The sequence below is a fragment of the Saccostrea echinata genome, unplaced genomic scaffold (assembly GCF_033153115.1).
Source record: "Saccostrea echinata isolate AGI-Se365-2 ecotype Australia unplaced genomic scaffold, CSIRO_AGI_Sech_v1 ptg000016l, whole genome shotgun sequence".
Lineage (NCBI taxonomy): Eukaryota > Metazoa > Mollusca > Bivalvia > Ostreida > Ostreidae > Saccostrea > Saccostrea echinata.
Window position 1 is genome coordinate 21,465,370 of NW_026889765.1, and position 23,639 is coordinate 21,489,008.

General features: G+C 32.2%; 1 protein-coding gene across 1 annotated transcript; it reads left to right on the plus strand.

The window, feature by feature from the left end:
• Window positions 1–309: 309 nt before the first annotated feature.
• Window positions 310–23,077, plus strand: LOC133188216 (perlucin-like). The gene is made up of 5 exons (XM_061323592.1): window positions 310–322; window positions 18,752–18,877; window positions 19,392–19,471; window positions 20,764–20,860; window positions 22,845–23,077. The coding sequence occupies exons 1-5, from the start codon at window positions 310–312 to the stop codon at window positions 23,075–23,077; spliced, it is 549 nt and encodes a 182-aa protein (XP_061179576.1).
• The last annotated feature ends 562 nt before the right edge of the window (window positions 23,078–23,639 follow it).

Sequence of the window (23,639 nt, forward strand, 5' to 3'; positions counted from 1 at the left end):
TTTTTATTTGTAGAAGAGATTATATTAGAGATATTTCCAATATATTTTTAACATTTAAATGCACTCACAGGCTGTAAATGACGTCAGAAATGATGCTTTTTTTCAATCCAATCAAAATAAGACAAAAGTGTGCCTTTTTGTATGGGAAACATAGAGCGCAGCTTAGAACATGCACAATTTTTCTGTCAGTAATTAGTTTTGGATAGATACATCTTTGGTAAAAATATAAAGTTTGTTCTAGTTTGCGCTCAATATTTTCTGGAAGAAAAACTACATGAAAATAAGCATTTTTATACAAAATATACTAAAATGGCGGGAGAAGGTGAACTTTACGATGTCATATTTCTAAATTAACAGCATTTTTGATTAAATTTAAAATTACAAATAAAGGTCTCATGTATAGCTTTGCAATGTCAAGCTATATATAAAGTAAAATTAAGATATTAATTTTAAGAGGCCATTTAAGACACTTATCATATATTGTCCTTTCTAAGTTGCGTTTTGCTGACAAAAAGACACGTATCAATTTTAGTCAATCAATTTTAAGGCACAAATATTTTAAAATTGGATTTTAAAGTTATCAAGTATGTATTTATATATCAGAAAAATAAACCGTTGCATGAAGGAAAAAGTAGACAAGACAGGTTACTTACGAGGGGTGATCAAAAAGTTTGCGAACTAATTGAATTATACTTCCTTGAAAGAAATAAAATGAGGTTTCAGTGTTTATTATATTTTAAAGTAGCCCTCTCCAATTTTAATGCACATCTGCCATTGGTTTGCCCATGCGCGAATCACGTGATCCAGGCAGTCACGTGACATGCTCCGTAGTAGTCTGTTCAGAGAAGCTAAAAGATTTTTCCGAGTCTTGTGTTTCTTACCATGCAAGTTTTTTTTTTTTTTTTTATAACAAGAACAGTCCAGAAGTGTCCAAATCTCGGCAATAGGATGGGTGGATTATGATAACACTTCCCACAATTAGTGTGGTGACCCATCACAACCCGAGTCTTCTGTCTCGGTAGAGTCGTTTATCCAATGTGGATAAAGTATGGGCGCCTTCTTTTCATCATATCTCATATGTTTAAAGTCTAAAATAAGCGATATTTTAGGGATTTAATAATTATATTATTGTTAAGATATTCCACCATTTTTCTAATTTAAACTTGACGACGTTTCATAACAAATTGCTCAATTAAGGACACATCTTTTCTCCGACTTGCTTCCGCTGGGCAACAGAACAAACATCATATTTAACCATCTCCCTGTCTTCACTTAACCAATCAATCCAATTAATGATTGAACTTCTGGTAAGTCTTTTGTCTTCATAACCTTGTACAAATTATCATTTTCTACTGCAAAGGAATTTCCAAGATATACGTTAAACTTTACAGCCGTTCGTTGCTCGAGTACGACTGAGTCAACCATTTTTTGTCACAAGTCACCTACATATTGACGTCATTTTCACATTGTGACGTCACAAACACGGAGCAAAACATTATTTAACATCTGTTATTTATAGAACATGTGCATGACTATATGTGTGTCAAATTTCATTCTGATCTGAATTGTGGTTTTGTAAATATAGAGATTGTTCGCGAACTTTTTGATCACCCCTCGTACACAGAAAAAAGATGTATTGGTATTGCATCGTGTCCCTTGGGCTTGAAAACAATTGATGAAAAGCCAAGCGTACGATAGCTACCTACATACAATATGCTCTAAAATAGAAATAGGATATTATAACAAAGTGTTTGCAAAATTTATAAAATAGAATGCCTGTAAAAAAAAAAATGGATGACTTAAAGTGTTTATTTAAAAAAAATGCACGTTGTCAATAAGTGGTATGATGTTTCTAAATGTAAAACATCTCTTTTTTGATATTGCTCAACATATTTCAAAAATAGCATTTCATGACAAAATTGTCCTTTGAACACTGACAACATATGGACACTTGATCGAGTTTGAAGTACACAAGTATAGAGTAGGTTTTAAGTAAACATTTGAAACTCTTTTTACTGTATAATTGAATTTATATACAGTACATATTACTAGTATTTCTCTTACGATTGAAATTATAGCTCAATAAAAATCGGTTAAATTTACCCTGCCCTGTTTATTCTATTATTTTCAACACTCTTTGTCAGCGAATTATTTATAAGGCACTTTCTAGTGTTTTTCATTGAATTCTCCAGGAACTGTTTCTACAAGAGATTTTGCTAGATTATATTTTTTTAGCATTATCTTTGGGTGTGAAGACCAAAATACTTTGCTGGCATTATATTTTATGTTTCTATTAAGTAACTAAGCTGAGAGCTCAGCAGAAAGAATATTAATACACTGTCTTTTCTCATGCATGGACTTTGATTAATGTAACTACTCATTATTGATACATTCTTTTTTTCTCTCTCTATTCTCCCACATTTTTTTGTTCATATCCAGAATATTAATGTTGGGGCACTCTGTCATTACACTATTATATTGCATATATTATAATTAGGGCTGGGTATCGGTTGAAAATTCAGCATTGCGATATACTGTGATATTTGAAACTGTATTGCGATATGTATTGCAATATTTTTAATAATAGTTAAAATGCTCTTTTCTTATTTTATTAACTTCCATTCATAAGCAGAGTGTATAAAACTTCTATAAATACGCTGTTACAAAAAAAGATTCTAGTTGATTTCACTACAGTTTGGCAACGAAATGCAACCATTCAACAGAAACCTTTACTGTTTGGTACTGTTAGGCACGATTGAAAATGTTTCTGACATCTTAAATTTCATATTTTACATCATTTATCTGAAGCCCAATCATTTTGCAGGTATATCGGTACTGGAAACACGTAAAGCAATACGATGTTTTGTTAACGAATTGCAATATACCCGAATATTGATATTATTGCGCAGCCCTAATTATAATTCACAGTCAAAGAACAAGTACACTAAAACATATATGGGTATGTGTACATGTATTGACCTTTTTTGATATATGAATTAACACTGAGACATTGCTTACTTGCTAAATACTGTAGAGGTTCTCAGACGTATTGATACATGAAGATATGTATACATGTAAGTATAATATGTAAACTTTTTCAAAAATTTTTTGACATTTGAATATAAGTACACTGTAAATTACAAAAAAAGAATGAGGGTGAACAAGGTAAGAACAGTCCCCTGCTCTGAGATAAGATATTTCTTATTTCAAAAAGTTCATGGAAAAGTTATTTCTTTTTGAAAATTGTGTCAATATCATCTTTCACACATTTTTTCTCTTTATTTTATTGAATAACTTAATGCTAAAAATAATTAATTTTAAGGTATGTGAAAAGATAAGGAAAAAAAGATATCTCCTCACAAATGAATCGAGCAAAGCTCACAGAAAGGCTTGATTTTAACACATTAACCACAACGCTACCAAGTACTATCACTGAAGAGTGTCGGAGTGGTTAAACAAACGAGTTTTTATAAGCATGTCGATCATCTACAGAAATGTTCCATTTTCATAATGAATGGGTTCAGACTCCGTGTTTTGGAAACATAAAGTAAATTTTACATTTATTCTTCCGATATTTAAACTTAAGTGTATAATGGAGACCTAACGCATTCATATTCAAAAATCATTTACATATTTTTTTTAGCTACAATAAATCCATTTTTCACTAAATATGTTAAACTGTCACCTTAAAAAAAACAAATCATCAATCAATACATGTATGCTATTCAATAAAATTAATGATGCAAATGCATTGAAGATGACATTACTGACATCATATCTTTTGAAAATATATGTATAACTTTTCCATGAACTTTGAAAATTGAGAAATAAATTGTCTTGGGGGGGGGTTATCCTCGCTTCGTACATCCCCATTCTTTACATGATTCTCTAGATTTAAATCCATTAACCGATCACATTAGCCACAAGCCCTTAAATTTGATCGAAAAAGTTATGTTGTGGTTGATCACATCATCAATACAGAAGTATATGACAGGACAACAAAAATCCCTGCTGTTACATGTACGAGTCCAGTTTGATTGGGGTCTGACACTTGGATTAAATAGAATAGATTAAGTCTGTGTATCACTTTTCATCACTTGGAATTTCTAAACAAGACAGGAAACATTGAGAAGATTTAGTAAAACATATTTAGCTTCTCAAATGTGTTCTTGTATAGCTGCTTTTTTAGGGTTCACCTGTGAACATGTCACTTTGAAAATAAATCATGTAAATATTTTAAGATGCAGTAGTTTAACTATGATTATTCAAACTAAACGTAAAATACTTATCTAATAAAGAAAAACTGATGATTGATCTACAGACATGCAGACAAACGGATATGGTTCCCTGAAACCTTTCTTCCTCATATTTCTTTTTAGCTTGAATATAAGATTTTATCTTTAAGATGATGTCTGGTATTTTATTGCGATATTTGCACAACATTTACATTTTATTATATTTCATGGAACATTAAAGCCGAAGAAACTTACAGTACTTTCAGTTTCGTTTTGTGCCTAGACATTCATTTTATACAAAACTTGACTTTTCTTGATGATTATATAATGATTAACAATCCAAAGATTGACGAAATACACATATCCTTTCAAATGCTGAATCCTAATATTATTTGGACCAAAAGTTAATCAATGTTTTATAAAATGATTTGTTTTTATTTGTAAATGTCTGTGATGTTTTTATGCCCCTGTATCGTAGATTTGGGGATATATAGTTTTTGCCCTGTCCTTCCGTCTAGCTGTCTGTCTGTCTGTTTGTCTGTTTCTCCGCAAAAACTTTAACATTGCTTATAACTTTTGATTGGTTGGAGCTATGGCTTTCATATTTCACATAGGTATTCCTTGTGACAAGACCTTTCTTTGGGTACCATCATCTTTGACCTTTTTACCTTGAACTTGGAGTTTGACCCAGTTTTACAAAATTTTACCCAACTTTAACCTTGGCCATAACTTTTGAACGGTTGGTGCTAGGGCTTTCATACTTCACATGTTTAATCCTTGTGGCAAGACCTTTCGTTGGATACCAGCAACTTTGACCATTTGACCTTGATCTTGGAGTTTGACTTACTTTTGAGAAACTTTAACATTGGCTATAATTTTTGAACGGTTGGCGCTAGGACTTTCATACTTCACATATGTAATTCTTGTGACAAGACCTTTCTTATGATATCAACAACTTTGACCCTTTGACATACGAGTTTGACCTGCTTTTGAAAAACTTTAACATTGGCCATATCTTTTGAAAGGATGGTGCTAGGGCTTTCATTCTTCACAGATGTAATCCTTGTAACAAAACCTTCATTTGGATATCAACAACTTTGACCCTTTGACCTTGACTTGGAGTTGACCTACTTTTGGAAAACTTTAACCTTGGCCATAACTTTTGATCAGTTGGTGCTTTGGCTTTAATTCTTCACATGTGTAATCCTTGTGACAAGCCCTTCCTTTAGATACCAACAATTATAGCCCATTGACCTTAAACTTGGAGTTTGGCCTACTTTTGAAAAACTTTAACCTTGGCCATATCTTTTAAACGGTTGGTGCTAGGGCTTTCATATTTCACTTGACAATTGTATTTCTTGTGAGAAGGCCTTTCCTTGGGCGCCATTAATTTTGACCATTTGACCTTGATGTTTGACTTACTTTTGAAAAACTTTTACTTTTCCATATCTTTTCAATGGTTGCTGCTAGGACTTTCACATTTCACAGGTATATTCCTCGGTACAAGACCTTACTTTGGTTATCAGCATATTTGATTTGTATTTGAGAAAGTTTAACCTTCGCTTTAAATTGCCATACGGGGACATCAGTGTTCACAAACACATCTTGTTTTTGAATCATATACATGTATGTATATCTGACAGATCAGTAAACAATCAACTGAAATTACATTTTCATCATGTGTAATGTCTACAATTAATGCAAAGATTTTTTTAGAATTGAATACATGTAATTGATTAAAACAACACGCAAATGACTTCTTCGAATATAACCGTTTAATGGTAATCGTTCAAACAAAACCCCCGAAAGTTCAGATTAGCGCGAGAGATACATATCAATTTAAGGCCCTTTGGAGTTCTTGTGAGTTAATTTTGATTGTCTATTTAGAATTAGCACTAAATCATCATACATGTAGATACAATCTATCGAAGAACTCTGACACCGTAACTATTTTTTAAACAGTCATAAGGGGGGGGGGGTGTTGCAAAAAAAATCCCCCAAATTATCGAATAGGAATGACAAAATTATCGAATAGGAAACACATGTTTTCGAATATAAATGTTATGTTTTGGAATGTGAGTCATATTTCTTCCAATAAGAATAGCAATTTTTCGAATAGAAATGAAATATTATTGAATAAGAATCACATTTATTTCGAATAGGAATGATATGTTTGAAGATATGAATAATAAATTCTTTGAAGAAGAATGACCAAAAAGTATAATTATGCAACATCTTATATGCCATAGTCTGATATTAAACTAAATTTATAACAACACTCTATATCGGATTGCTAAAGATAAATTTCTAGACTGCAAGAACGAAGAGTCTTTGGACTAGATACAGAGTTAACCTAATACAAAGCTATTTTCTAATATAGGATTTTTAGACATGCAGCAAGAACAAAGGCTCTTTGGACTAGATACGGTGTTAACTTAATATGAGACTGCTTTCTTTTATCGGATTGCCAAAGATAAATTTTTCGACTTCAAGAACAAAGGAATGACATTACAGTGATGTTTTAATTTAATGGCTGAGTATCAATAAACACCGCAGTAAGATATTTTTCAGAAATAGCGCGTCCTACTTTTTTGACACACTCTCTCTGTATTATAACCTGGTGAATTATTAACCAATGGGTAGAGTAAAATATTTCATACAGTAGCCAAACAATACGAAAAAAAGTTTTCCTTTTAAAATGTGATATGATGTAAAATTGAAATAATCGAAGTGTAACAAGACATATATTATGCATGAAACCTATAGATTTATTTTCAATGTCGAATACAAATGTTTTCCATATCATTGACAAATTTCAGAGGGCAATCATATCCGATTATTAAGTTTTGTACAATAATGTGGCTATATATTAAAATATAGATTGAAAGGAAGTTAAAACAACCGCAAATGAGGAATATGTTTTAGGTGTTTATGAAATCGTAATGCTGTTTATTGTGATCAAAGGCTATTGCTCCAGATATTCGTCATTGCATTTACCGAAAACAACAGACATAGAAATTCCTAATAATGGATTTTTTTCCCAAGGTAAATGATACAAAGAATAGACAAATAAGTTATGCACAATAAATTTTATTTTTTTGAACATGAATAAATTTGCAGGATGTCAATTGTTTTGGCTACAAAACTGATTGTGAAAACAAACATTTATAATACTTCTAAGCATTTACATAATATGAAAAAGTACCATCCTATTTTTTGGTATTCTTTTTAAATATTCACAAGCTTAGAAGATCGACATGATTGACATTTTGAGAAGAAGGACCTTGAACTGAAAAAAAATCTATTCTTTAAATTTTCTTCATTTTTGTATATTAATGATTTAGTAAATCATTCATATTTTAGAGTTTTTTTTTCGTCAGCCTTCTAACCTTATTTATGAGATGTCAGAAGACAAATGTTGCTTCCCTGAAGTCCATTAGGTTTGATTCTTATAGTTTATTGGCCCATTGTCCCCAACGGAAATTTTCAAGCATAAATAAAAAGTACTAATTAAATGGACATGTTTCTTTTTTAAATTGTAAAAGTATGCATTTAGATAAAAAAAGGTTTTTTTCTTATTTCAGACCGCACATAGATAGAATTAAGCACGTACTATAGGGAAAAAGAATTAACCAATAATAATAATAATAATAATAACTAGTAGACTAATTGTTCTCGAACAATTAGAGGTCTTTCCACCTTCTTTAGATTTCGTATATATTTCTTTTTTTACTCTCTGGAGTAAATTTTATACAAAAAGAATCCATAAATGGCTTGAAAGATAGAAAAAATGAAAAATTTAAAAATTTTGAAATGACCTTGACCTTTGACCTTGAACAATTATTCAAGGTCAAAGGTCACATTCCACTTGACCCCATGCTTCTATGACTTTTAGTTTTAAAGTTATAAGGTTTAATAGTAAGCGCAAAGATGTTAAAGGGCGATAACGCATATAAGGGGTCATCGGATACTTTCGCACTGAATAGATTGAAGTTGTGTCTAAAGACCCTGAAGACATTAGTGAAGGTTCTGTGTCTCTATGGTTTACGGTTTTGGAGGAGTAGCGATAACAAGGTTTTCAGTAAAAGGGGCAATAATTCTTTAAGGAGTAAATCTTAGGGGACAAGTATGAAGTATTTGAAATAGTTTTAAGAGGACATATTAAATGATGCAAAGATACTAAGTATACATTGAAAGACAAAAGAGATATAAAAAGAGCTTAATTTCTCATATTTTGAATGACCTTGACCTTTGACCTTGACATAAATTTCAAGGTCTGAGGTCAAAGAATCTTATCCAGTTGGTTTCATGTCTCTACGACTTATCGTTTTGAAAAAAAAATATTATTTGTAAACTTCAAAAACTTTCAGGGGCAATAACTCAGTAATGGGGTCGACGAATACTTTCTCAGTGAATAGAATGGAGAGAGTACTCAGTTAGTTGAAGACATTGGTGAAGTTTTCCAACCTCTACGGTTTACGGTTTCGGAGGAGTAGCGATAACAAGGTTTCTAGCGAAAGGGGCAATAACTGTGAAAGGGGTCATAGGTTATATGCGTTGGGTCAAATTTGTTCATAACTTTTTATGACTTTTACGATGAACAAAAAATCTTTTCGATAAACCTTGAAACAAAAAATCAGCGGAAGAAAAATAATAATAACTAGTAGACTAATTGTTCTCGAACAATTAGAGGTCTTTCCACCTTTAAATTTCATATATTCTTCATATTTAACTCTCTACTCTTTATTTTTATACAAAAGAAACCAGAAATGGCTTGAGAGATGGAAAAAATGAAAATTTAAAAATTTTGAAATGACCTTGACTTTTGACCTTGAACAAATATTCAAGGTCAAAGGCCAAGGGTCACATTACAATTAACCCCATGCTTCTACGACTTTTAGCTTTAAAGTTATAAGGTTTACTAGTAAGCGCAAAGACGTTAAAGGGCGATAACTCATATAAGGGGTCATCGGATACTTTCGCACTGAATAGATTGAAGTTGTGTCTAAAGACACTGAATACATTAGTGAAGGTTTCGTGTCTCTGCGGTTTACAGTTTCAGAGGAGTAGCGATAACAAGGTTTTTCGCACAAGGGGCAATAACTTTTAAAAGGGTTAAGCTAAGGGGACAAGATTGAAATCTTTGAAATAGTTTTAAAAGTACATATTAAAGATGCAAAGATATACTGTATATGTTGAAAGACAAAAGAGCTATAAAAGGAGCTTTATTTCTCTTATTTGGAATGACCTTGACCTTTGACCTTGACATAAACTTCAAGGTCTAGGGTTAAAGAATCTAATGCAGTCAGTTTCATGTCTCTACGACTTATCGTTTTGAAAATTTTTCATTATTTGTAAACTTCAAAAACTTTCAGGGGCAATAACTCATAAAAGGGCTCAACGAATCCTTTCGTAATGAATAGATTGAAGAGTCTCTTCAATTAGTCGAAGACATTGGTGAAGGTTTCGTACCTCTATGGCTTACGGTTTCAGAGGAGTAGCGATAACAAGGTTTCTAGCGAAAGGGGCAATAACTGCAAAAGAGTTCATAGGTTATATGCGTTGGTTCAAATTTGTTCATAACTTTTTATGACCTTTACGATGAACAAAAAATCTTTTCGATAAATGTCGAAACAAAAAATCAGCGGAAGAAAAATAATAATAATAAGAAGAATAATAATAATAAACAGAAGAAAATCAATAGGTCTTTCCACAGAAAGGTGGAAAGACCTAACTAGGAGACTAATTGTTCAGAGAACAATTAGAGGCCTTTCCACCTTTTAAAGTGTTTCCGTGTCATTTGGGTTGAAAAAAAAAAGAAGAAAAAGAAGAAAAACTAGATGCGTTTCTTGTTGCTAGGGCAACAAGTGGTCTTCCGACCGAACTTTTCTCCAGATCGCTATGCTACCTCACTTCATTTAACACTTTATTGAAGGTATTTTTTTGTTTGCGTTTATGTATCACAGTCTTTCAACATAGATCATGATTATCAAAGGATTTCTGTAGAATCTCTGTTAAAAAAGCTTTAAAAAATAAGCAAAAACTATCATACATGTCTTCACAGAGAAAAATCTCATTTACAACTGAAAAAAGAGAGAAACAATCTCCCGCCCCAGCAGGATTCGAACCCGCAACAATACGAGAAAGTTTGGATCGGTCATATCTTTGCAATAAATGCATCAATCAAAATGATGAAAACATACTTAGAACTCTTAGAAGACTTTCTATTAACCCTGTAAATTCCAGAGAAAAATATTGAAAAACAAAAAAGTTACAAATTTAACATTTTTGAATTCACTTCCGTTTGCGACCGGAAGTACGAACGACGAAAAATAATGGTCGATCAACATATCTACATTTGATGCTCTATCACCTCAGCAAGTTTCATATTCATATCTTATCATATGTATCGGAAGACCTTAATAATAACTAGTAAACTAATTGTTCAGAGAACAATAAGACGCCTTTCCACCTTTTTAAGTGTTTTCGTGTCATTTGGGCTGAAAAAAAAAATGCGGAAAAAAAAATTGCTCCTCCAGCTGGGATCGAACTCAAAACCCTTGGTTTGAAAGGCAGGTGCGCTAACCACTGAGCTACACATTGCGATAAAATTGGGTACGTTAATTGTTTAAGACTATAGAATAAATACAAGCGTATTTTTAGAATCGGTAGGGGAAGAAAGAAGTTCCGTAAAAGGAAATAGTTCCTGAACTTGCAAGCAGGATTTAAAATAACAAGGGACGGGCTGCGTGAGAAAACGTTAACACTGTTCCCTAATGAAAATGTATTAATGGACTGTAGCCCGATTCATCGATATTGTGAGCATGCTGAATTTTTTGAAAATAGCTTTGTTGTAAGCTTAAAAGATCGGGTTCGGATTTTAACATTTCTGACTGAATATCCTGAAATAAATATGAAACATTTAAATAAGCATTTCTTTGGGTTAAATTAAATATGTGTAGCACAAATTAAACTCCCAACATGCATTTTTAGAAGGGAAACACGAGAATGAAAGCGAGAATTGTTTTTAATATACCGAAAATCGCTCTTTCTGGAAACTGATTAATTCTAAATAAAAATCAAATAAATTCCAAATGTTAAAGAAAGAGAGAATGCTTGGTATTAAAATGTCGTATCATATCAGAAAAATCGAATGCTACTAACGACATCTGAAGAAATAGACAATAAAAGGTCTAGATCATTTCTTCGTTCACCTGCACTTCAATTTCAAACACAACAGAACTTGTAGTTTTTGCCGTGAAACTTCATGACTTCTATAAACTTATAAGACTCACCGTAAAACTCTCAAGGAAGTTTCTCTGAGGTCTATACTAAATTTGTACCAAATCTGGTGTCGATCCGAGGTCTGGTTTGAATTTTACAGAAGTATTCTACGTTGTTGTTGATGTGATTTTTTTTTTAAGAAGGGGGGGGATGAATTATTTATTTTATGCCTCTTTTAAACTAAGAATTGTAACTACTTTCACATCTTTAAACCTGATTGTGACCTTTGGGTCAAGGTCAAAGGTCAAGGTCATTTAAAAAAAAAAAAAAAAAAAAAAGAAAAACAACAACAACAACAAAACCAAACAAACAAGGAAATCTTTACTTTCTATGTTTTTACCTGAAACTGGAGCTGGATGCATGTCCTTACTTTTCATTTGACCCAATGTCAAGGTCAAAGGTCAAGGTCAAAGTTCAAGGTCATTTGGTGAATTGCTATATTTTACACATGTATAAGAAATTTCTTATGTTTTTAAATGACTTTAACCTTGACCTATATTTCATGGTCAAAGTCAAATATGCCGATGCAGTTGGTCCCATGTCTCTAGGATACACCGTTTTAAAAAAAAAAGTTCATTAAATGTAAGCAGCATAAACTTTCAGAGGCAGTAACTCATACAAGGGACCCAAGAATGCTTTTGCCATGATAGAATGAAGAGAGTACTAAATGAGTCGAAGACACTGATGAAGGCTTGGAATCTCTACGTTTTACGGTTTCGGAGGAGTAGCGATAACAAGGTTTTATTGCAAAAGGGGTGACAACTTTTGAATGGGTCAAGCTTTGGGGACAAGAATGAAATCCTTAAAATAGTTTTAGAAGGACATATTATAGATGCAAAGATATTCAGTATATGTCGAAAGGTTTTCTACAGAATCTCTGACAAAAAAGCTTTTAAAAATCAGCAAAAACTACCATGCATGTTTTCAAAGAGAGAGAAGTCATTAGCAACTGAAAAAAGAGAAACACAAAGAAAAAAAAAATTAACTGCCTCCAGCAGGATTCGAACCCCAGACAGTGGGACAAAGTTTGGATCGGTCATATCTTTGCAAAAAATGCACGCATCAAAATATTGAATACATATTTAAAATTCTTTTAAAACACTCTATAAACCCTGTAAATCCTAAAGAAAAATATTGAAAAACAAAAAAGTTGAAAAATTGGACTTTTTGAATTCACTTCCATTTGCGACCGGAAGTGCCGACGACGAAAAATAAAGGTCGTTCCCCATATTGGAATTTGATGTTCTATCTATTCATTGAGTTTCCATTTCATATCTTTAGCCGTTCTCGAGAAAATTTCTGGACAAAATGCCATTTAAAAAATACAAATTTCCCCAAAAATCGCGAACGGAAGTAAATTTTGAAAAAATGAAAAACACGTCTGGAGATATTTACATGATGCATCTTCCCTGAAAAAATCTCTGAAATCTGCTTACCCACAGCTGAGATATCGCCATAACTATGAAAAAAAGAATAATAATAATAATAATAATAGAAAACAGACGGAAAACAATAAGGTCTTCCGAAGGAAGTCGGAAGACCATAATGAAAAAAAAAATGCTCCTCCAGCTGGGATCGAACTCAAAACCCTTGGTATGAATGGCAGGTGCGCTAACCACTGCGCTACGCATTCCGATAAAATTGGTATGTTAATTGTTTAAGACTATAGAGGAAATGCAAGCGTATTTTTAGAATCGGTAGGGGAAGAAAGAAGTTCCGTAAAAGGAAATAGTTCCTGAACTTACAAGCAGTATATAAAATAACAAGGGACGGTCTGCGTGAGAAAACGTTAACACTGTTCCCTAATGAAAATGTATTAATGGACTGTAAGCCCGATTAAACTCCCAACATGCATTTTTAGAAGGGAAAGAAGACAATGAAAGCGAGAATTGTTTTTAATATACCTAAAATCGCTATTTCTGGAAACTGATTAATTCTAAATAAAAATCAAATAAATTCCAAATGTAAAAGAAAGAGAGAATGCTTGGTATTAAAATGTCGTATCATATCAGGAGAATCGAATGCTGCTAACGACATCTGAAGAAATAGCCGATAAAAGGTTTAGATCATTTCTTCGTTCACCTGCACTTTAATTACAAACACAACAGAACTTGTAGTTTTTGCCGTGAAATTTCAAGACTTCTATAAACTTATAGGACTCACCGTAAAACTCTCCAGAAAGTTTCTCTGAGGTCTATACTACATTTGTACCAAATCTGGTGTCGATCCGAGGTCTGGTTTGAATTCTAGAGTAATATTCTAAGTTGTTGTTGATGTGATTTTTTTTTTTTAAGAAGGAGGGGGGATGAATTATTTATTTTATGCCTCTTTTAAACTAAGAATTGTAACTACTTCCACATCCTTAAGCCTGATTGTGACCTTTGGGTCAAGGGTCAAAGGTCAAGGTCATTACCAAAAAAAAAACAAAAAACAAAAAAAAAAACAAGAAATCTTTACTTTCTATGTTTTTCCTGATACTGGAGCTGGATGCATGTCCTTACTTTTCCATTTGACCCAAGGTCAAGGTCAAAGGTCAAGGTCAAAGTTCAAGGTCATTTGGTGAATTGCTATATTGTACACATATATAAGGAATTTCTTATGTTTTTAAATGACCTTGACCTTTGACCTTGACCTATATTTCAAGGTCAAAGGTCAAATATGCCGATGTAGTTGGTCCCATGTCTCTAGGATACACCGTTTTAAAAAAAAAAGTTCATTAAATGTAAGCAGCAAAAACTTTCAGGGATAGTTACTCATAGAAGGGGCCGAAGAACCCTTTCGCACTGTATAGATTGAAGAGTGTACTAAATGAGTCGAAGACACTGATGAAGGTTTGGAATGTCTACGGTTTACGGTTTCGGAGGAGTAGCGATAACAAGGTTTTATTGCAAAAGGGATGACAACTTTTGAATGGGTCAAGCTTGGGGGACAAGAATGAAATTTTTATAATACTTTTAGAAGGACATATTAAATATGCAAAGATATGTAGTATATGTTGAAAGACAAAAGAGCTATAAAAAGAGCTAATTTTCTTATATTTTGAATGACCTTGACCTTTGACCTTGACCTTAAGTTCAAGGTCTAAGGTCAAAGAATCTTATGCAGTTGGTCCCATGTCTTTACGACTTGTCGTTTAGAAAAGTTTTTCATTATTCGTAAACATGAGAAACGTCCAGGGGCAATAACTCATAAAAGGGGTTGACGAATTCTTTCGCAGTGAAACCTTGAAGCGAGTACTCAGTTAGTCGAAGACATTGGTTAAGGTTTCGTACCTCTGCGGTTTATGATTTCGAAGGAGTAGCGATAACAAGGTTTTTCGTTTAAAGGGCAAGAACTCCGAAAGGGGTCATAGGTCATACTCGTTGGGTAGTTTTTCGAAATAACTTTTGATGTCGAGTATCATGAACTATAAAGTTCTTCGAAAAGTCTTTCGGTTCAAAAGGCGGTAACGGAAAAATAATAATAATAATAATAAACATAAGCATTTCAATAGGTCTTTCCACAGAAAGGTGGAAAGACCTAATAATAATAATAATAAACAGAACAATTTCAATAGGTCTTTCCACAGAAAGGTGGAAAGACCTAATAATATAAAAAAAAATAAAAATAAATAAAGTAGAATAAATAAATAAATAAAATAAAATGAAATAAATAGAGAAATAAATCATTATCGGAAAAAAGTAATTTAATATTTAAAACTTTACAAAGAAAGAGGTATTTCATGCCATCAACTAACCGTACGAGGGCTGTTCGGAAATTATTGAGAAATTTACTCCATGAAGGCCAGAGATAAATTCATGAAACTTCGTCAACATTTTGTATATGAAGAATAAAAGAAATGTGCAAAATTTCTAATTTATGGGATAATTAGACAAGTTCCGGTGAAATTATAAACATGCATATGTCTATCGACCTGGAGCGGCATCGCTACGTCATTTTAACGTCAATCAGCCAAAGATGTTTTTGCAAGTGAAACGATCGGGAAGCGTTTACTCTTCTTTCTCTGTTATCACCTATAACATTCCAAAAATCAAACTGTTTCTTTTCTTAAACAATTCTTTAAAAGATAAAATCAAAAAGATGTGTGCTGTTGGTACCTCAGTGTAAAAAATTCACGAAGTGTCATATACAGGTTGAATTAGCATCACGCAGTACCAATTTTTGCACAGCGGGTCAACGTTATTTACTCCGTACATGTAATAATTGATCGTCGTCTGGAGCTCTTGTTTTTACTCTTGTTGAATATTTTGTAAGAATAAAATATATACCAATGAAAAAATAATACCCTTAGACACATTTTGCATTGTTATTGTTTTAGCAGGTCGTTTAGTCTGGAAAAGAGTTCTCCATAGCGCTACACAAAATTATAGGTATGCTCCTTGCGCCGCCTTGACGTCAAGTTCCATTTTGTCGTCGTTCAAAGATTTCTAAGCCGCGCTTAAATTCATTAATAATCTCCGTATTTCTGATCGAAATTCTAACAAACTTGCACAAAATGAAGTCAAACTTAAATTGAAAAATTGTATATATATAAATTATCTTACTATGAGTCCACCGGGAGTTTGAACGTTGGTGTAACATATTTTCAACATCTGATTTCGTGACTGCGCCGGGTACCTCTACCATTGACACATACATATACATGTACCACTGAGAAGAAGAAATAAAATATTTGTAAAATATTTTTTGCTTTTATTAATTTTTATTATTTGTCAAACGTATATGCAAATTTTCACCGAAAGACGTTCATTAGGAAAAAGAATATACACATTGTCACAATAATTTCCGAACATCCCTCGTAACTGAAGATAAACTTGAAATTCAAAAGAACATCACTAAAAAAGTCATGACCATGATATAACACTTTCTGTTCATATTTCTTCTACTAACCCCACACTTATATGTTCACTTGGTCGTCAATAATTTAAGTTGTTACCAAGCTGTCAACTAGTTGAAAACTGAATATATGTACTTGGTTACTGTAACTGCTAGAATTTGACTACTTTTCTGCCATACAAAAACGTCTACTTGACTGTGAATAAGTTGTCAGTAAGCAGTGATCTAGTTAACAACTGCATACATGTACATGTACAATGTACACGTATTTGGTAACAGTGACTACTAGGATTTGACTATTTTTCTGAATAGCTGTCTACTGTTTTTCAGAAAATAATCAATAGATTGTTCTTAACTGATTTTATTGAGATTGATTTTTTTTTTTTATTGAATACTACGTTTACATGTAATATTTTGGGGGAAAAAAAGAAAAAAAAAGAACTCTTGAATAATAAAGCACTATAACTTATGTAATACTAGTAAAATCTCAATAGTACTAGTAAGTCTAGATTTGAATTAAAAAAAAACAAAAACATATTCAAGCAGTCTTTATTTGGGAAGTGAATTACGACGAGAAAAGTACAAATATTATGGTTTTTTGCGATTAAGCGTGTGCAATCGATCGATATTAAGTATAACATTCAACGATTTGATTATTTTAAAGACAAGAGGAAATTTGTTCCTTGATACATTTGGTACAGTAAAGGCGTATACTTGAGCTTTTCCATCGTCACTTTCCTTTTTAATGTAATAATATTCCACAATTACTAGCACTTGGTTTTTATATCTCCCAATTGATTCGAGACTCAAGGGCATGTTCTGAGTACGATCAATTTTTGACAGAGATAGTCTACTGACGAATAAGTTGTTACTAAAGGGCTTTCAACTATCTCGTTTAAAGTCAGCATTTTGCAAATTCTGATCGTTATAAAAACCTTGTTTTCAAATGCATGCAACCTATCTGGGGCCTATTTTTACTGACATAATTTCCACCTATTGTAAGGCCATTGTATATCATTTTGACGGACATTTTGACCTAATCAATGCAGGGGGCTCACGGTGGGTGTGACCGGTTGACAAGGAATGTTTACTCCTCCTTTGCATTTGCATTGGTTACGATGAATACATGTATGCATTAATAATTGCCTATATGTATATTAGTACGTGTTTGACGAATTATTCTTTTGAATTCAAATGCACGACACCATTACTTTATACCTCACCTAGTTGCAGAGGGGAATCATATAATTATCAAAATATATTTATTATTATGATGACCTGGTTAAAAAAAGGTGTCTTGGTACTTTTCATCTCTTAAAAAAAAGGGAAAAGACCAGTTTATCTTTTTTTTTTTTTTTTGGTTTTTCTTCATTTTTCATTGAAAATGAAAGTGAAAAACCTGAATGTGTTCATTGTTTTTACCTAAAATTATGCCCTGTAACAATTTATCTGACCAATCTTTAGTTATAAAGCATAATTAGAGAAATATACATATCTTAAATTTCACAAAAATGTAGACACCTTTCACCTGCTAGGTCTTTACTTTAAAGTTTGTTTTATAAAGACTGTTTAATTTTAGCTTTGAGAAGTTTATAGAAGGTTTTACAATAAGGATCTTTAGGAAGACCATGATAAAATTTGGCCTAAAGAAACAGCTATTTATGTACGCTATTGGCCTGCTGAAATTGGACACTTTACCGAACTTGTTGACGCCTCAGATATATATATATATATATATATATATATATATATATATATATATATATATATATATATATATATATATATATATATATATATATATATATATATATATATATATTGTATTAGATATTGCAAAATTTGTAAAATTAACATGTTCTTACATGAATATTCGGAAGTCAGTGATAATCATGTGATTCGTCGCTCCAACTAGGTAAGGTAGAAAGAAATGGTGTGCATTTGAATTGTTTTTTTATGAATAGGTGTATGCATTAATAATAACCCTTTTTTCGTGCATCTGTGAAGACCATTTTTTTAACGTTGTGGATGTTAGGTGCTTTCATATAATTGCAAAGGGACCATTATTTTTATGAGCGAGCTCTTTGCGTACATTGCAAGTATCATAACTGGTGTGTGATTTTTCTGTTACATACTTTAAATTCGCCGTACTTGAAAGTAGACTAAAAACCTCTACGAGGCATTATTGGAGAAAACAATGATTAAGTATATCGTTCTTGTATGTTTTCTCCTGAGTGTCTTCAGAGATTTCTGCAGTTCCATAAATCATGAAGGACAGTTGACAAGGAACTTTTTATTTGACAACCTTTTGCCATCACACACTTGGTATTATATAAAGTTTTTTGAAAATGTTCATCGAACAGAATGTGCGTTACAATGTCTTCTGCTAAAATTAGGATGTGCCGGAATTCTGTACAACGACAAACTATTTTCTTGTAAACTCCTAAAGTGTCATCTAAATCAAAGATCTGTTAACAGGACACGTGTTGAAGTTGGATGGGAATTTTGGTCCAAAAATACAAGTAAGTTACTAACTTGTCTCTTTATAATTTAAGTTGAAAATATTTTACTCAAAGGAAGCAAACAACGAAAGTAGGATGGGAATATAGGTACAGAAATACAAATAAGTTACTAACTTGTCTCTTTATTAATTTAATTTGAAATTTTTTTACTCAAAGGAACTGAACTCAGCTTTTAAGGTCTCAAAGAACGCAATTTTCGCTTCAGAAATGGTGAGAGCTCTGCGAGGAAACAATTACTATTTTTATCAAATTAGATTTTTTCGCGACCGGGATTAAATCCAATGGCCTTCCAACAACGGAGCAAGCTCTCTACTGTCTGATCTATCGTGCCGATTATACAAATATTAATATCAGTCAGCGTTTAGGCAAAAATCTTTTCATCCGAAGTGTTGCATGTAGCAGGGAAACTAAATTAAAAAAAGAAATAAATGCAGACTAAACAGCTGAGTAAATGAGGGTTAAAGAACGTTTTCTGTCACTTGCGAGACCAGTTTAGAATTCATTTTCTTTTCAGTTTGCCCCATTGGCTGGGAACCTTTTGAAGGCCGATGCTATTTTCCGAGCAAGACTAAGAAAACCTGGAACGATTCCAAGGTAAAATATTTATAAACCTTTGAAAGAAGTGAATTGATAGCTCTCCAAGATTATCGGTATTCTCTCAGAGTCGAGAAGCTTTTCATTTCTTTCCCTATTGTATTTATTTATTCTGTAGTTTCTTGTGATAAATAAGGCATATCTTAAGATATATTTAAGACCTACGACGGGTCATTACTAAATAAAGAAAAAAAAATCCAATTCCCAAAACTTAAAAAAAAAATCCTTTTCCAGTTTGAAGTGGCCCATTGAATTTGGGTATAAAAAGAAAAATGAAATGCGAAAAATAAGATGTGCATTGTAAAAAATATACATATAGTTAGGTTTGTTATTCTTTATAATATCTAACGATGAGGTTTTATCCGTATGTCGTCTGTCTAGTATGTATCTATCATGTGTAACTCTATCTATTCGTCTTTCTTTCTGAACATCTGCCTTTCTATTTTTCTATCTATTCGTCTGTCTTTTAAGCCATCCATCTGTCTATCTAGCTATCCGTCCACATGCCTAGCTATGTGTTTGTCTTTTTTGCTATCTGTTCGTCTGTTTAGCTATCTGTTCGTCTGTCTAGCTATCCGTCTCGTTGCCTAGCTATTCGTCGATCTGTCTAGGTATCTAACAAATTCTCTGCCTGCCTATCCCTGTCTTTCTATACGTCTAGATACCCATCTGTATTTTTTGCTATCCGTCTGTATATATGGCTATTTGTTTAAGTGTCTGTGAGATATTTAACACGTGAAAGACGTATTTCAGTAATATTTGAGGAAGATGTGTATCTTGTGATTCGGATAATCTTTTGCATGTTGAGCGTGGTGTACGTAAGAACTGGGATTTCTTTTTCTTTTTTAATTTATCAAAAAGTGTCAATTACATAAGAAAGAAATTATATGCTTTCTATAAATTTTGAGAAAATATACATAAAGAAAAAAATAAATAAAATAATAATTAAAAAATAGTAAAATAAAATAAATAAATAAATAAAATCAATAGGAATATGTATTGAAATACAGATGTAGATTTCTAAAATTTTATTTATTTCTTCTCTTATTTATTTATTTTATTTATTTATTTATTCTTGAATTGTGTTCCTTTCAAAAAGATCGAAAACTGTAGCCTTTGTACTTGGATTACTGAGATTGTTAAGGATATGCACTGTCTCAATGCCATTAATTTGTAATTCTCTCTTGAAATATTCATTTTATAACTACGTTTATTTCGAATGATTCTTCTCCTTGACAACAAAGCATTTTTCTAATCAAATATAAGAAAAGATGCATTTTTTATTATCATAGGAAGAATGCGAACAATATGGAGCCCCTCTTGTTGAGATAGCCACACCTGCAGAAAATACATGGCTCATGGAAGCTTTTCTTCCTCCCTGGAGTGATGGTAAGATACTTTGAAGAAGTACAATAGGTTACAGTAGTTTAAATATTCATCTGAACTATTTTGTCAAATGTGTACTTTTTTGGGATAACCTAAGTATTTGAAATGTGAACTTATCTGACAAAGATAATTATTAATATATCAATTGTTATTGTATTGTTATCAAATATATCATAATTTTACATCAAAAAATATTCTGAGGGTAACAATTGGGTCGTCAGTCTATACTTTCATTTAAAAAAATCTCTTTTCGTTCTATTGATGACAAACAAGTTTAGCCGCTATTTACTTCAGAGTTCAATGTAATGTCACTTATAATATATTTCAACTTTATGAGCTTTTCTTATTCAATGATTAAACCTGTTCATCTTTATAAAACTATTTGCTATTTTTACCCGTTTTCGAATTAATCTGGAGACCCAGGGGCCAATAGCGTCCAAATTCTAATTTTGTTCACTCATTGTCAAAGTTGTTCCGAAGGTGCTTTATGTGATGTACAATTTTACTAAGAAATACTTAAATTCACATTTTTTAAATGTTAGTTAAAAAACCCCACAAGACTACAAGTTCTTAAATAAACAATTAAGGAAATTGTGCATGCGTTTGTCCTAATGACAAAGTGCACGCAGTCGAATAAATATGCCTAAAACAACAAAACTGCATCCTAAGAATCTTCACTTAAAGACAAGTAAGAATGGAAAAATATCGAAATTATATGCAAATATCCCCATGAGGTGTGGGAACAAGTTTCTTAAAACCATAACAAGGATAAGGTAATCAAATAACAACAAGAAAACATTGATGTAACCATCAATTGTCGCCCGGGAAATAAATAAAGTAAACAATGGAAATGAGTCTTTATCATCAAACCGCTTCGATATGTGTGAAAAAGGCATGCGTCTAAATGATGGAGACGATAGTCGTGAATATTTTGAAAACTTATAGTCGGATGAAAATCGAACAAAAACGATACCCTTTTAAACTTTATCAATTCCTCAAGTAAATGTTGGCTGCATAAAATATAATTTGAAACCAGACACATGCATCACCTATTTTCAAAAATATCTTTCACTTTAAGAATATAAAACACGAACTGTGTAAAGTACATTTTTACGTTTTTATGCGATAAGTAAAATTCGATGTTCTAAAAAAAGGGACCTGTCGTTTTTCCGATAGTAAATGATAAGCAACTTTATATATTAAATATGAAAAACATATATATTTTCACAGATTCACTTTATGGAAGTAAATATATTGTGTATCTCGTAATTTATAAAGGGAAAGAACATTCTGATTAACAATCTTTTTAATGTTTAGAAAACCTTTAATTCTGAATAACTTCTCCCACCTCAATCCCCATATACCAACACTTAAACTTATATGTATAGAGCAGCCCGGTCCTCCCGGCTGCAATAATAGAATATTACTCTAAAATAGTTTTTAAAATATCCTTGTATAAAATTAAACTTAAAAAAAAAAATGTTTCTTTGGCATCTCCCGACCGACTGACTAGAACCGCTCCGACTCATTTTTTTTAATCTCCAGAAAACAATAATTTTTAAAAAAAATTTCGAAGTTTTTTCATCCATTTATAACTATTATAACATTCGAAAGTGTTTTTTAATAAAAAAAAAAAATGCCCCCCACCTACCAATAATTTTTTTATCCTTAGTCGAGAGTAGGCAAGAATTTTTTTTTTTTAAATATGGCTTGGGTTTAAATCATTTTGATTTCCATGTATTTTAAATTGAAACGTTCACATATGGTTCCCTTGGCACATTAGCAGTGCCATGACACATGCTCTAATTTTTTTTAAATAAAACAACAAGGCTTCAAATAGGTAAAGTAATCTATACTTTAATAGAATATATATGATGTACTTACTACAGTTACTACAGATACTACGTATCTCTACCTTGATTATTCATAAAAGAATTTCGAATCGGTTGAGCGTTGTTGTCATGTCGTCATATGTTGTTTTTTTTAGTCGATTGTTCTCCATGGCATACATGCTGTAAATGCTGGATTGGGGCAACAGACATGGATAGCGAAGGGGTTTTTACTTGGAATCGCCATACAAACATCACGTTTTCAACCTGGTACCCTTCCGAGCCAAGTAACAGTTGGGGTAATGAGCATTGTGTCTCGTTGTGTCGAAATGGACTCTGGAATGACAGTGGATGTAAGGCCAATAATACTTTTATTTGTGAAAAGGAGTAACAGTTTTATCATATTTTTTTTTTTATTTTAGGAGGATATTCTATTTTTTGTATTTATTATTGTCCTTAGAGGCAACTGATTATTGATACGACACTTTCACAACTTCGTTGATGCACTTTCACTGATTTTTGTTTTAAATTAGCATTATTTGAATTTGTAGCAAAATTCTTCTTCATAATACAGAAGTCAGATTAAATTTGTCGCAATGCTATTTCTTGAAATCCGTTTAATATGTAGATAATACTGTGGGTTCTTTATTTTACGCGAGTATCTAATATCGCGAAATGGCCCTAAGACGTCAAATCGCGAGAACAATTATTGGCGAGTGTACGGTTGATCTAGAGATTTTGAATAGATTTCACCACAATAAAATAAAAGCGAGTAATTTTATTTCGCGATTGGTGCTTCTTGCGAAATTACGCGATAATTCCTCGGATCTACCGTACATAATTCAATAATCTTCCATTTTAAATTGACCTAAATATCACGTGTATATCTTTTAATGTACTGCGCATACTGGCTTTGAATTCATCACTCTATCAATTTGTTTTAGTGATACTTG

Coding starts and splice junctions, on each gene's coding strand:
- LOC133188216 (XM_061323592.1), top strand. Junction 18,878..19,391: donor ATTTTGGTCCAAAAATACAA/GTAAGTTACTAA, acceptor TTTTCTTTTCAG/TTTGCCCCATTGGCTGGGAA. Junction 19,472..20,763: donor AAACCTGGAACGATTCCAAG/GTAAAATATTTA, acceptor TTATTATCATAG/GAAGAATGCGAACAATATGG.